Here is a 16,400-nt window from a genome sequence, read left to right on the forward strand (position 1 = left end):
GACCCACCATGAAAGGGTGTGTCTCTTGGAGTAAATGCACCCATTCGACTTGTATACATATAGATGATGTGACACTTCATTTGATCACTCACTCATAAAAATCTCTCTTCTATAGTGTGTGTCTCTTGGAGTAAATGCACCCATTCGACTTGTATACATATAGATGATGTGACACTTCATTTGATCACTCACTCATAATCATCTCTCTTCTATAGAAGACACTCGCAGGAGCAGAAAAAAGGATGAAGTGTCTGAAGTTTGGACTTGGTTTTTGGCACACAGATTTATAGACAATTTATTGTAAACCTTGCTGAACAAGAATTTCTCCTATAAGAAAAGTTGCTGGGTTTTCTCCCAAGTTTGGGTTTCTCGGGGAAAATTTTGTTGTCTCTACTGTGCATTGTTGTCTCTTTATGATCTTACTGTTTTCAGTGCATTACTGTTGAAATCTTCTGTGTATAATTGCTCAATAATATCATTGGCATAAGATAAGCTGCATGAAAATTATAAGGTAGTGATTATCGGATCCAAAGATTAGTTTTCTACTGTGCATCCTGGTAGAAAATTCAACAAAGAGAATGATATGAGAAAGGAGTTATGTAACTCTGATTTTGTTTAGCCTGCTTGGCAAATAAATGCCCACATTAGAAAAAATGCACTTCTTTTACAGGCACAAGAAACAACAAATATATGACTACAAACTTGTGTTGATGAGAATGCCTTAATGCAGTGTACAATTGCTTCATCTATGTCTTGCACTAAGGTTAAACCACTCAAACCAAATAAATCTTACAGAAAGTACAAATTCACAACTATCATTCTCAAAATGATTTATCACTGCCAAACGCAAGCTTGCTTTGGTAGGCCTGTTGTTTCATCTAAAAAATCAGGTTTTTCCCTATTCTAGTAAAAATATGTCAAAAAACACATCATATTAGGAAAAATGTCTTTAAAAAAATGCTGCATACATAGAAATTCTATCTTGAAGTTAAACATTTAAATAACATAGATAGCAAACTCCCAAAAAATATTGCATTTTCCAAGAAGTATTTCTTTATATAAAATTGGACCTTTGGGAATGAAAAAAAATCTCCACAGCTATGTCTATGTGATTTGTCATTAAACCTGGAAATATATCGACATAAACATGTGAACTATCAAATACCTGATTATAAAATTTCTCTGGACTTTCTTCTCTTAGCATATGAATGTCCAAAGCAACCTTTGCATCACATCCAATTCCTGTTAAAAGGGACGAAATAAATACCATATAGCAGCAAGCCTGCTTCAAATTAATTTTAATCCAGACTCTGTAAAGGAAAAAGAAAATAATTTTGTTTAAAGAAATGTGATACCAAGGTAATTGTTCATGAATTTTACTGAGATATCAGGGTTCTGCATTTCATTTGGCTGTCGTCCAGTTATAGTTACTCGCCACCGGTCAAGCATCGTAACTGCTGCATGTTCAATGTCACGCAAAACCATGCATAGGCCACCTTTTCTCTCCACTGCACTGAGCCCTCCTCCCCAAGACAAGACCCTTGCTAGGTCGTTTCCAGTACCTATAGGAAGTATAGCAATGGGTGGGGGAGATTCATAATTTTGTTTATCAATAGCATCAAGTACCCAACCAACAGTACCATCTCCACCACAAACAAGAACTCTGAAGTGTGGCACTTGACGAAAGAGGGCCAAACCCACCTCAGGACCTTGTTTCGGACTCAGCTCAAATACCTGGAACGAACAATCATCATATCAAGTCCTTTCAGGAATGTTTTGTTAGATGTCTACATATACATAAAGAGAAGACACAACTCTCCTATCCCATTTTAGCCCACTCTTCTCTTCCTACATAGGCTAAAATGGGATAGGAGAGTTGTGTCTTCTCTTTATGCTATCTCTAGTTACCAAAATGATGTGAATCTATATATGCATGTATCTATGTCATCATTCTCCATCAGCATGGTTAGCAACATTACTTTGACCAAGTTTAATCAGAAGATGTTGCACAAGCGGAAAAAAATGGGTCATCGTTGACAGCAGAAAAAATAACCAAATATTTTTATGCTCTAAGAAATCAAATCTGCCAGCACCATCATACAGATAAAGATGCGATGAGATAAGATAACCTTATTAAGGTCCAACAAACAACCAAGAAAGGTTAGCAGAACCAGAGAATGCAATCAGCCATCAATAGACTATGGGAGTATCTAGAACGCTCTTGTATGCTAAAAGCTGATAAAGAAAAGATATAACTAAAAATAGTAGAGCATACAAGCTGCTAAAGAAAAGATATAACTAACAATAGTAGAGAGAGAGTCGCAGGATCTAGGTACAACAGAGAAGGAAAACCCTACAACAGATTCCATCCATTTTCATAACATTTATTCTATAAAAAATCTGATTCTCTTTTGTCTATTGTAATTCTGTAACTTTGTGCTCTGTTTATGGAATAGGAGCCAAAATAAATCTAGACAGTACAAATAGTATTGTAAAAAATGTTTTTGTATAGTACAAACTAGATTTATCTCAAGAAAACTCTTTTCCTAAAATGTATATCAGAACATAATAAATAAGGCATTTTCATTCTTCTCTTCCTTTCTCTGCACTCCTATTCTCATAGGAAAAGAGTGGCATTATCCAAATTTGCATGTGTTGGGCCTGTTAATAGCTGAAATGACCTAAGGCCATTATAGCCAAATCATATAGAGGACCACTGTTATCAGAACCGAACTGATCAACGAACCACTCAACCTATCTGAACGCCTTCAGTCCATATTGGCATTGTTTTGCAGTGTATACATCTTTACCACAGAGGACATGAGATTGGAAACAGTTTCAACAGGCTATCAGGATGTACCAGACCTAGCCCTCATTGGGAAGTTGAGGAAAGGAGGAAAGCATAATGAACAACAGTTCATCTGTGAAAAAATATCCAATATAGGAAGGACAAATAGTTGAAGCTTGAAATCCACATAGGATGTAATATTTATATTATTGACAATGATGAATGAATTGATGATACAACAACCATTGTGACAATATACTTATGTGCACTGACTAATCAAAAAGGTGAACGGTGGTGTCCCGTAGTTTATTTAATTAACTTTATTATTATTGTTATTGTTATGTAATGCTTATTTTTATTTTTATATTCATTACATTGCCTCTCCCTTGAAGGATTATTTGTCCTTGAAGCATTTTTTGGAAAAAGCTACATATTTGTCCTAGCCTACAATGCCTTAACATGAATATTCATTCTTGAAGCTATGATAATTGAAAACACGAGACAATATGAATTATGAAGCATTGAGTAGCATGGTCATTATATGAAAGGGTCCAACCACCCCAATTTACGTCTCATCAAGACTATGTGACTGCAACTTCTAAGATTTGTGTGGGAATTTCCACACCCCTTAGATCAGCAAAAACTCCTCATCGAACCTTTTCAAGAAATCATCCTATTCAATTCTAGATGAGGCAGCCACAATATTCTCCTGCTTCTTCTCATTCTCTCCTTTCTTTCTTCGCGGACACTTAGTCGCATAATGACCAAACTGACAACAAGTGAAACATTTCACTTTGCTCAAGTCCTTCTTCTTGCCATTGTCGAACTTCCCCTTGCCCTTCTTCAACTTACTAGCGAAAGCAAGATTCTCTTCATCGGTATTCTTTTTCTGAAGATCCTCGTCCCAAAATACCACCCGGATGAAATCATTCCATAACCAATTCAACTCTAGCAAATTCTCTCATGAGATTATTCCTTTGATAAATGGCTTCCATTGCTCAGAAAAGCCCTTCAAGGCAGTCGTCACTAACTCCAGCTCCTGAACATCATCTCCAATGGCACTAAGCTTGTCACGAACTTGCTAAACCCTTGTTAGATACGAAGTTATGTTCTCTCCAAATATCGTCTTGATGCCCATGAGCTTCTCTCTTAATACCATCATCTGGTTTTTGTTCTTGTTCTAAAACAAAGCTTTTACAGCCTCCCACATATCCCATGCAGCATTCTTCACGATGAGAAGAAGTATCAAGTGATCCTTGACTACATCAAGTATGATCAACTTGGCCTTCGCATCTGACTTTTGATGCCTAGCCAACTGAGCTGCGTCTGTTGGACAAGTGATAGTGCTGGGAAGACTATGCATCATGTATGTATAGAGGAGGCTCAAGTCATTGCCAAAGTTGCGCAGTTTCACCATCGAAAATTTAGAGAGGCCCTGGAGATCGAGAAAAGGCCAAACAATCTTAATAGGGATGATGGCTGGAAGATTAGCAGTTGCTGGGTCCCAGCCTTATCTTCCTAGCCTCCTCATTCCCCTGTCTTTTGGTCTTAGGGTTTCTATCTTCCCCTTCCTTTTATTTTCTTTTAGCAGATTTATCCGATTATTTTGGAGTGTTTAAGCAGTCTCGGGCTTATTAGTGTATTAACCTTAACCTATTTATGATACTATTAGGCATTATTATTATTTCTTCGTAAATTTATTAATTATACCTTGATAATTATTTCTATGACTAATTGAGTTTCCCTTTAACTAATGTCTAAAAAGACCCCCTTTTTTAATCCTTATAAATAATAATAATATTTACCTTATAACATAGTTGACTTTAATATTTTTAAATAAATAAATTTTGAAATATCGATTATTAATAGAAACTTAACCTTAGGTTTAAAGGATAAATTATGATTGACCAATAATTGTAGTTATATTTTTAGGAATAATCATTCAACCCTATAGGTAATAATTTATTTACCTAAGGACTTAGTTACCTCTAATATTTTTGGATGAAAATTATTGAACTAATATGGATTATTTGACCATTAAAGGATAAATTTTGATTTACCAATATTATTGGTTATACTATTATGAATTAACTTGGACTTTACCCTAAATTTGGCATTTACCTAGGATAACAAAACTCTAGGAAGAATAATGTTTTAACAATTTGTTTGGGATTAATAATTAGTTAGTAAGTTATAGATTAGTCAATAGACATATATTATTATTTTAATGACCATTATATTTAAATAATGAAGAACTAACTTACCAATGGACCATTAATTAATTATTACATAATTACCTAATGTAACTAAATTATAAAAATAGTAGTGATTTATTACCATTCACGTGTAATTAGATAGTAATTGAATAATAATAAATCATTTAATATATATTATATAATGACCATTATAATTATTAATATGATACTATAGATTAACTTAATAATTGAAATAATATTAATAATATATCTATTTATTTTTAAACTAACAAATGAATTCAATTATTTAATGATATATCTTTTTATTATTAAATAAAAATTATATTATAATTATTTAATAATATAATTAAATAATAATAAATCATTTAAAATATATACTATATAATGACCATTATAATTAAAATATTAATAGATTCTCTTAATATTCGAAATAATATTAATAATATATCTAATTTTAAATTAATTTATTATTATTCATTTATTTAAATAATAATTGAATAATATTAAATCATTGGATATATATTATATAATGACCATTATAATTAAAATATTAATATTATACTTAAATTAACAAATAAATTCCTTTATTTACCTATTTCTAGAAATATTAATTAACTAATTTAGTACTTTGACCAGGTTCATTAGGTCAAATTAGCCGTTAGCATTATAGCTGTTGAAGTCTCTGCACACTCTATTTAATCTAGCTAAGCCGGGTTGGTTCTTCAACTTGTCCTGACGATGAACCACACTGGTTGGTTCGAAACGCGTCGACAAAAGATTGGTTATGTGATTTTGCCGAAGACTATCTTAACAATGTTATGGATCACAGAAGTCTAAATTCCTTAAGTGATCTTCTTGTCAGCAAGATCATTCACCAACAATACTAGCTTGATTCTTTTCTTCCACAAACTGTAGTTGGACAACCCATCTAACCTATTCTCATACCTCAAGCCAAAATCCATCTTTGACAAGTTTCAAAGTAGCTATGATACCATGTTGGAATTTCCATGCCCCCTAGGTCTAGTATATTACTTTAGGTAAGTTCATAAACACACTGGGTGTTGGCATTATGATACAGGTGTTGTCCTTGATAGCAACTCACTCAGAGGTATGATACAGGTGATGGCAACTGAATCAGATGACAAATCTAGTGCAGTAGGTCAAAAGAAAGGTATACGCAGGTTAGACTTGATGAAAGTGCATATACATGCGGGTGAGCAGAGCAAAAGGTGCGTATACGTACACACGCAAGTTCACAGAAGTAAAGGCGCGTACATGTTGGAAAACTAAGTTTTGGTCCGTGGTATTTGGTCCATGGTATTGGTCCGTGGTATTTGGTCCGAAGTGTTGACCCCAAGTATTGGGTCCAAGGTATTGGTTCAACATGGTTTTGGGCCATGGTATTGAGAGAAGCCTAAACCTATATAAGGAGAAGATCATTAGGCCAAGGGGGCGTGACAAGGTGATGAATATCTAATGAAGTGTGAGATCTAGTATGCTGGTTATGGGTTTGTGATGCTTAGCTTGATCTGAATCAAGGATGCACCTATGCAGATGATGATGGATGATGGATCAGGATATTAAGGCTTGGAATGTTTATGATTATATGGTTTGATTATGGATAGACTAGATCTGAATTATTGACGCATGTTTATTCTGTAAATGTTATGTTCTGATGTCTGAAATAGCTGCAAAGTTATAAGTTAGAATTTGCAGATCTGTACGTGGGTTGTCTTTGGTAAAAGCGCGTATACACGCAGGTTGGGTTCGTCCGAGTAGCGTATACAGTATGAAGTATGATATTTGAAGTTGCAGTTGGATCTGGTTGTTGTTGCAGAGTTATGTTGATGTTCTGTGTTCTGGTGATTGTGTTGTTGACAGGGTTTCAATATTGGGTGATTCAGAGATTGATGATGCAGGTGTAGTTGATGATTGTATTGCAATGGTGATTGTTTTATGGATCCAGTATGAAAATGTATGAAACGAGGTCCTTGGATGATCGTAGAGTTCAATAGGTCGGCGCCTACATACTGGTAAACATATCGGCCAGTACAAGAGCCAGGGGGTTGTAGCTCCCTTCCAGGAGCAGCTGGAAAACGAGTGAAGGTTGGAGCCTTCAGTAGGCCGGCGCCTATGTACTAGTAAATGGATCGGCTAGTACAAGAGCTAAGAAGGTTGTAGCCTTCTGCAGGTAGAAGCCTGCGTACTGGTATAAGATTGCACCAGTACTATTGTAAAAAGAAGTTTCTTATTAAAAGAAGATAGAGACGAATTGCAGCAGGTGGTTTTCACCCACATTGGGTTTCCACCTTATATCATGGTGTTCATGTGTGCTCCTTATGTGTGATGATCTGTTCTGTTTTACTGCACCTGCTTACTGTTCATGTGGTTAATGAAGTTCTGATGCACTAACTAAAGATCAACATTTAATGGATTAACTAAATCATAAGTATTCTGGATATACGCTAGTTGCATTAGACACAGTTGCGTATACACGCGGGTTCACTTAAATGAAGTAGCGTATATGTATCTAAGTATGGAGATGAAAAAGTTTTATTGATTTTATAATACTGATTCACCCCCCCCTCTCAGTATTATTTCCAACACTGGGATGTGCAACTATAAAGCACTTTGCACAGCAGAATATAACAGCAATGAAATCAACAACAGTACACAAGAATTATGGCCCAAACATGTTCCCTATCAATCCATCAATAAGAAAATCACAGGGCTCTCGTACCAAGGATCATAGCCCTTTAGAAAAGTACAATGCCAAAATTAATACAAGATACAAGTTCGTCCTTTAACTAAATACCAAGGGCTGAGACCTTATCCTCTAAGCTCTCACATGCCCAAAATACAAATGCACAAATAACACATAGTTGTAGTTACCTAAGCTTGTACCATTAGCTCATGGTCCTTGGCTTGTTTTTGTCCTTGGTAACCAGTCCTCCTGCAATCACTATTATAGCTATAACCCGTCCTCTTTAGCAGCTCATGTTAGTCCTTTGTAGCAGCCACTTTCCTTGATGTCTAAATCATCGAACCTACAGCCTGGGCCTACTTTCCTTTTGCCCTCGACTTACCCTAATAGGCCTCTTTTCTTAATGATCCTTGGCCTGCAGCCTACAAGCCCTTCCTACGGCCCTATTGCCCCTTTCCCCGACTACGACCTCATTTCAATTGATCCTACTCGGCCTCCTCATCCTTGGTTGCAGCTCCCTTTTGCTACCCTTCCTTCACAAGAATTGTCCTTCACATCGTGTCTAGCAACCTCTACTTTGGCTCCTATATACTTGTTCACAGGGTGTGAAACCCCAAGGGTCATGTCTATTGGCCTCACTGACCGGCCTAAGCCTACATGACTCAAAATTAAATTAAACTCATTTTCATGGGTTTCAAGCCCATTCCTTTAGGTCCAAAACCCAAACTCATCCTTTAGTGGGTTTTCTCCTCACAAGTCTAGCACCAAGGGCTTGTGGGAGTACCTTCCGAGCTACCTGTTACCCACCACCTGTGGGTAGTATGCATAAGAGAAAAAAAAATCTCCTAGATGATCCTCAGCCAGCAACCAGCAACCCCCAGATAGCTCGATGTGCCATTTTCTCTGCCACCTGAGCTAGCCATGTGATCCCTCACCCATTTGTTATGAATGTATGTTTGAAGGTGGGCCCCCCGACCCCAAAGGTATGACTTTTCATTGGTATAGTTGAGTAATTTTTCTTACTTGTCATGCACACTTTTGGGCATGGATTGGTGGGAGTATTTGGCGGAAAGAGTGGGTTAGGTCTATATTCTTGTCTCCATTGCCTGATTGTGTCGTTACCCTTGTATCTTAGTCCCATGGGATCTCTTACACTGGCCATTAGCTTTAGGGGTGGCACTACATGGGAAATCCTGATTTTAGGGCTAGCACTACATGGGAAATCCCAATTTTAGGGCTGGCACTACATGGGAAATCTTGATTTTGGTTGTGTGGTCCTGCTTCCCAATTCCATACACATCACCCCGGCTCTTCCACTCATCTTTACCCTATTCATCATTTTTCCCATCTGATTCCACATGTGTCCATTGGGTCCACATAGGGTTAGCCTCCCCCTCCCCTTGTCCACACCTTGGATCGGGCTTAGAACGATGCCCCGAAGGTTGATGCAGCTAAAAAGAAAATAAAAAGCATAATTTGGCAACTCTCAACAAGAAATGTATCACAAAATGCAAAAGATGGTCAGGACACGCAAATTTAGCACGTGGGCAAAAGCCAATCATGAGCTCTACCCCTTATCCATGGCCATCACCTGGTTTCTATTGGCCCTAGATGAGCCCCCTCCATCACTAAGGAACCCATGATTGTCCCAACCCCGGGTAGGCGATGAATTGCCCCACCTTAAGGGGGTATACACTGCTACATATTACACATCATGCTCTCCATCCCCTGCAGCCTCCAGCGGTTATGAAGAAAAATCAATCAGGCAAAAGGCATATGAAAAAGGGTGGAAAAACAAAGGTTGGGGTAACTCATGTACCACGTTTTGCTCCCTCCTACACTCATATACCCAGGTGTGGTCTTTCCTTATTATAGATACCTTTGCACCTTGACATGTGGTCTATATGATTCCCCATGTCCCCACTCCATTCCAATATTATATCATTTGTCACCTACCACTTAAGGGATGTACCATGGACATGTCACCCCCTCTAGAGGTTGAATCCACCTAATAGGGTTCTTGGTTAACCCCCTATTGAGCTTGGACACTTGTACATGCCAAAGCCACTATGGAAGGGCAAGGGGACGCATTGGATCTTATGCAGGATTGCAGGTGGTTCTTCATTTGGGGCTTGGTCTCCCTATACGAGGTCCTAGCCCTCCAAAGGGCCACACTGGCACTTGTAGGGTGAGCGTTGAGAGCCATGGGCCTCCATCATAGCAAATATTACTTCATGGATCTCTAGTAGCGTTCATTGATTGCTCATGTTCCACCTTTTGGATGAGGATGATGCACCTGGTCCACCATGCCCAATTGGCTCTAGAAGTGCACCATACACTTGGCAGATGTTCCAGGGTCAAAAGGATATCTCGTACTGCAAAGGGAGAGATTATGTCATCATTCTAGCCCTTACGGTCTACAACCATTTTCGATCTAGTTGGAGACCCACCCTACGGTCTACAAGCATTTTCGATCTAGTTGGAGACCCACCCTATAGTTTACAAGCATTTTTGATCCAGTGGGAGACCCACCCTATAGTTTACAAGCATTTTCGAGCCAGTTGGAGACCCATGAGGATATCCTTGTGCCCCCATACCCACTTGGGAGCACCACAAGTTCTTGCTTGGAAAACAAGGGGCCAACCCCTTATCCACTATGTTTGGAGTCAATTTCTACATCATGGCACCCCTTGGACTTCATTAGGCCTCCTCAAAGGCCCAATGACTTGCTTTGCTCATCATTCGACCCTCTTGAGAGGCTTATCTTTACATTATTGAGCTACTTGGTAGGCTTGTCACCAAAAGTATTGATTAGCCCAATTTAGCTAAATCGAATTCATTAGAGTGTATAAATACAAGTGAGATGATTCATTTTCATCATCATCCTTGGATTGTGTCTGTCTCTCTTGTGAGATTTTGTCTATTCCTTTTGGAGGACAATTTTGGATGTAATGGATGAATTTTGATGTTTGGATATCTCTCTCTTGTATTGTAGCTTCATCAATTGGCATAATATGATGATTGGATATACTCTTTTGCATATGTAAGTACTATTTTCATGCTTAATCTTGTTATCTACTTTGTCACATTGATGTTGTTGGGATTTTTGCTATTCTAGATCTGAAATTTACTGCTTTTCTTATGCGAAATTGTGGAAATTTAGTCTCTATAGCGTTTCATCATCTTACGTATCATGTGTAAAGGGGTCAATGTTCCTAGAGATTGTTTCTATTGAATACATCTTGATAAGTCATCAATTATTGCACATTGAAGTATAAACTCTTCTAGCAGCTACTCTCATGCCTAGCTCAAACCCTTATTGCCATGCGAAGTTGTGTAGGAGGCTCCTTGATTGGGTGTAGTTCCTCTAAATCACAAATTTCATCTTGACTCCATCTTCCCCAAAGGATTAGGCATTGATCCTTCCATACGTGATCATTTTCAAAGAGAATTCCTCTCACCTTCCCTTCTTTTCTAGGTCCATCCTCCATAGGTCACATAGGGCATCACTTTTCTCATGATTTAGCCATCAAAATAATTCGATCTCTTGCATAGCGCATCCTCAAGAAGCCCTCCAAATCTCACGAGATTCTAAATGGGATCTTGATATATTGCAAGCCCTAGCTCGAAGATCGATTCTTGCCCTCAGTTTCCCATTGGCTATTAGCCTCATTAGGATCATAGCATTAAATTATCAACAGAATATTTTTTCTTTGATCCTCTTCCTTTCTCTAATTAGGTCAAGTACATCTGTGATTGATCAACTCCATACCCTTGACCTAATTTTGGGTTTGCTTGGCCCTTTGTGGTCCCACAACTTGTTGACTCCAATTCCACAAAGATCACTTAAAAGTCAAGCATCCATAAGGCCTTTGAGAGTAAGGGCCACCTTGACAAAGCATACTCCCAAACCCTATGGAAGTTAGTTGGTCACGGATCCTTTGCAAGCTGAGAAGGAAGGGATCGATTTCTTCTCCCTTCTGCATCTAAAACTGTCTCAGCTGACTCTCAAGCAACATCTTCCGCTGAACGAAAGTTCCTGCGTACAATGTGGTCAAAGCTTCCCACATTTCCCTTGCTATGTCTTTCTCTGCAATATGTGGGATCACATGATCCTTGACCTCGTCCAAGATCATGCACTTTGTTTTTCCCTGAGCCTCCTTGTACTTCTTGAGAGGATCAGAATCGACTAGAACAGCAATCGTCCTTAAGACATAATCCTTGATGCGATTTTTTATAATTTAATAATATTTTTATTAAATTAATGAAATAATATCATTATTTAAATATTTTTTTCAAAAACTAGTCGTTTAATATAGCCGTTACATATTAATATTTTAATAAATTAATAAACTAATATCTTATTTAAATATTATTTTTCAAGAACTAGTAATATTTGGTTTTAATAAATTAATTTAAATATTATTTTTCAAAAACTAGCCATTTAATCTAGCTGTTACCTATTAATATTTTTAATAAATTAATGAAATAATATCATTATTTAAACATTTTTTTTCAAAAGCTAGCCATTACTTAACAATATTTGTTTTTAATATATTAATAAATGAATATTATAATTTAAACATTATTGTTCAAATATAGTTGTTACTTGAAATTATGTCTCTACATTGCTCTCTATATAAGCCTTTGTCATGGTCTGCCTCTTCATCTCATCCTAATGATGAACCACACTTGTTGGTTCGAAACGCATCGGCCAAAAAATTCTCTCATGTGATTTCTACCGAAAGACTTTGTTTAATAGATTTATTTGTTTAATTTCTTCTTGTGCCATAGTTTTTTCATTTTTGCTTGGGTTTGAATGTGTATTTTTTGCCATTATTGTTGCATTGAGTTGAGGGTTTTTTTTGTCAAAAATTCAAAAAGTTGTATGTAAAATTGTAAATTTTAATATTTTTTTTAACTTGCAATTCTTCTTGTGCGCTAGGTTCAAACTTCAACTTACATTAAACCTCAACAGTTCAACAAAGTTACAAACATGCCAAGGAAATTGAACCCTTTGTGGGAATTTAGTGAACCTGATGGACGGTTTGACAGATCAAATTTGGCTTGCAAGTTATGTGGACATCATATGACAGGGGGCATACAGATTGAAGTGTCACCATGCACAAGTTCTTGGACATGAGGTGGGGCCTCGCACAAATATAAATCCAAAAATCATCCGAAAAGCCCTCAGATCATTGGAAAAAATAGAGCAAACTAAATTGTCCAAGTCAGCTCTGAAGAGTCAACTAGCAGGGAGTAGAGTGTCGGGATTGGGAGGTGAACATGAGGGTGGTACTGGTTCTACTTCACCATTAGCATCTACAACAAACCCTGTAGCTACCTCATCATTTTTTGTTCCTAGAACCACACCTAGTTCACAACCATGGTTCTACTTCACCATCAACATGTACAGCAAACCTTGTAGCTACCTCATCATTTTTTGTTCCTAGAACCACACATGGTTCACAACCATCTATCTCTTCAGTTATTAAAAAATGGAGAAAGAAGAAGCTGACAAGTGGTTGGAAAAGTTTCTTCTTTGAAGTAATATTCCTTTAAGCATTGCAAGGAACAATCCATTTTTCCAACACGTGGTTGATGTTATTGCTATTGTTGGCCCAAGGTACAAAGTCCCTTCTTGTGATGACTTTAGAGAGCGCATTCTTCAAAATGAAAAGGTTGACTGCACTAAGATATTGTTGGAGTTTAGGGCATCATGGGCACACACAAGATGCACTGTGATGTCAGATGGTTGGACCGATCAAAAGGGTAGAAGCTTTATTAACTTCTTGGTCCCAAGAGGACAATGTTTATGAAATTTGTTGATGCATCTGCCCATATCAAATATGCACGGTTATTATGTGACTTGTTGGATGTGTTCATTCAGGAGGTGGGTCCACAACATGTTGTCCAAGTCATAATGGACAATATTGCAAATTATGTTGTTGCTGGAAAGAGGCTTATGGAGAGGCATCCTACCTTATTTTGGACACCTTGCGTTGCACAATGCATTGATTTGATGTTGGAGGACAAAGGAAAAGTTCCTTTTGTCAAAGATATTGTTGAGTCATCAAAAAGCATTACAAAATTTATATATGATCATGCATCTGTATTTCATTTGATGAGAACATTCACCAACAACGAGTTGGTGAGCCCTACCATTACACGATTTGCCACCAGTTTCATATCTCTTCAACCCTCTTGAATTCTATGTGGGATGTGAAGAGAAAGTTTCTTTTAGAGGAGTGGTGTGCTCTGGCATTTAGCCGCAAACCATAGGGAGAGGCCATATGCAGGTTAGTTTCATATCAGGAAAGCTTTTGGATGAGATTGCAGGAGGTGTGTAGCATTATTGAACTTTTGGTAAAGGTTCTTCGATTAGTTGATGGAAACAAGCCCGCAATGGGCTACTTGTATGAGGCCATGGATATGGCCAAAGAATCCATTCGAACCTACTATGATAATAAGGGGGATGAAGGATTTGAGAAACAACAACTCCTATGGGAAGTGATTGATGAGCGATGGAACAATACACTCCATTGTCCCATTCATGCTACAGGGATCCACTTGAACCCCGCATCTGCTTACTCCTATGGTTTCTTATTTGATGTTGAGGTCATGGATGGATTCTTCACTTGTGTTCAAAGGATGGTGCCATCTCCAGCAGAACGTGCAAAAATCTCCAAAGAAATAGAGATATACAGGATGGCAAGTGGGCACATTTAGCTTTGACATGGTTGTTGTGGATAGGAAGACTAAAATGCCAAGTAAGCTTTAGTTTGTTTCAAATTTCATTTTTTTCCTTATGTTTATCTTACTTGTTGTAGATGCATGGTGGAGAAGCTATGGTGGCAGAGCACCCAATCTCCGAAGGCTTGCCATTTGAGTACTCAGCCAAACATGTAGCTCCTCGGGATACGGGCGCTAGAGTGTATTTGAAAAAAAATACACACCAAGAAGTGCAACAGGTTGAAATATTCCAAATTTCAAATTAATTTTTTGAATTCATTAAATAATATTATTTTATAATTATTATTTTATTATTTATAATTTATTAATTTATGACCCTTGTATAGGTTGGAGTCCCAATGACTTAAGGACATGCTCTACGTCTACTACAATATTTGATTGTGGGTGAGGCAACTTGAAAGGACACCTGATGTGGAGGCCATCTCATTGGATGGGATTGACATCACTGTTGCATGGAGGTTTGAGGCCGAGAGGCCTGTCATGGAGTTCGCCCCTGATTGGTTAGAGCAGGAAGTAGTGGAGGAGGAGGAAGAGGCAGAGGAGGAGGTGACACCACCTACCCCTGTCACCAGTAGAAGACGTGGTCTACCTTCTATAGCTCCTAGTACTCCAGCTTCTAGAGGCCAGCTAAGTCCACTGCCAGCTCCACCACCATCTACATCTAGAGGGAAAGTTGTTGCATTTTCTTGCAAGAGGAGCAGAGGAAATCAATAGTATTAGTTATTTGGTTCATTTCATTGTATATGACATTATGACTCATGATATGAGATACATTATTATATTTTTTGTTGATATTTTGACGCTGAGTTGGGACTCGTGACTTAGTATTCAGGACATGATTCACTATTATGTGTGATGTAGCACTAGAAATGATATTACACATCTTATATATTAGTTCTTTTATCATATTTATGTGTCAATGCATTTATTTTATGTTGTGGATGCTTTAGATATTAAAAAAATTGAAAAAAAAAAATGAATATTTTGTTCTTCTCGATTTTTTGATGATTTTTATTGATTTTTTCTTGATTTTCCCGATTTTTTCCGATTTGGACCCTCGCCAATTTAATCCCAATCACGATGTTCGCAACACTGGGTATAAATACAAGTGACCTCTCACCTCATTTCGCATCATCATCACTCATTCTTCTCTCTCATCCTCGCATTGGTCCATACAACAATTGGGCATTCTCTCTCTCTCACGTGTGGCATAAGAAGGTCAAAATTTTGGACAAAATTGCAGTGCCGAAAATTTCAGTAGTTGAACAAGTTTGACCATCATTGACCAAGGACTCTTTGACCAATTTTTATTGCGATTTTCGGAGGATTATTTTTGTTTCTCTAGGCTGCATTGTTGGGCACAAAAATCGAGAAAATATGGGCACTTTGACCAACATTGACTTCAGGGTTCACTACAACTTTGATCACAAAAAATTACAACAAACTCTCTCTCCTTTGACCGAATTTGACTGGACTTTGAAGCACTTTCTTGGGTTGACTTTGACCAACAAGGTCAAATTTGACTGGGTTTGACCAAGCTCCAAGTGGACTACTTGACTGTTGTGTTGACCATCGTTGACTTCCTGGTTAGGTTTGACTTGATTGTTGTTGACTGAGAAAGCAGCGTTGCAGATTTTACAGGGTTGTTTTGTCTTTGATTTGGCAAGTCAATGTTGAGGCAAATTAATTACCTATCATTTAATTGTCAACCCGAAGGTTTCATAAAACTTGTGAAACATGCGTGCACAGTATATGCTAGAAATTAACTTCCAATTTAGATCAATCTAACTACGAAACCAGATAACGACAAACCAAATTCACCTATTCTAATTCAACAATCAATTCAAAAAAAATTATAGTACAGTGCGCAGAATTGAAATCTTAATCTTTCACACTTGCAGGAATTGAAATCTTAATCTACCACACTTGCAGGAATTGA

At 37.5% G+C, this 16,400-nt stretch overlaps 1 protein-coding gene across 6 annotated transcripts in view; it reads right to left on the reverse strand.

Annotated features, from left to right (window-relative positions):
* DGK1 (diacylglycerol kinase1) overlaps positions 1-16,400 on the reverse strand; it is a 182,432-nt gene that overhangs the window by 142,570 nt on the left and 23,462 nt on the right. For all 6 annotated transcript variants that reach the window (XM_089374257.1, XM_089374256.1, XM_089374252.1 and 3 more), the window contains 2 exons: positions 1,356-1,734; positions 1,166-1,242 (listed from right to left, as the gene is read on the reverse strand). In XM_089374257.1, the coding sequence (XP_089230383.1) occupies positions 1,166-1,242; positions 1,356-1,734 (456 nt within the window). The remainder of the gene's footprint in view (positions 1-1,165; positions 1,243-1,355; positions 1,735-16,400) is intronic.

The sequence above is a fragment of the Pinus tabuliformis genome, chromosome 8, assembly GCF_031772625.1.
Source record: "Pinus tabuliformis cultivar Carrire ecotype Pingquan chromosome 8, CPIR1, whole genome shotgun sequence".
In the NCBI taxonomy this organism is placed as follows: domain Eukaryota; kingdom Viridiplantae; phylum Streptophyta; class Pinopsida; order Pinales; family Pinaceae; genus Pinus; species Pinus tabuliformis.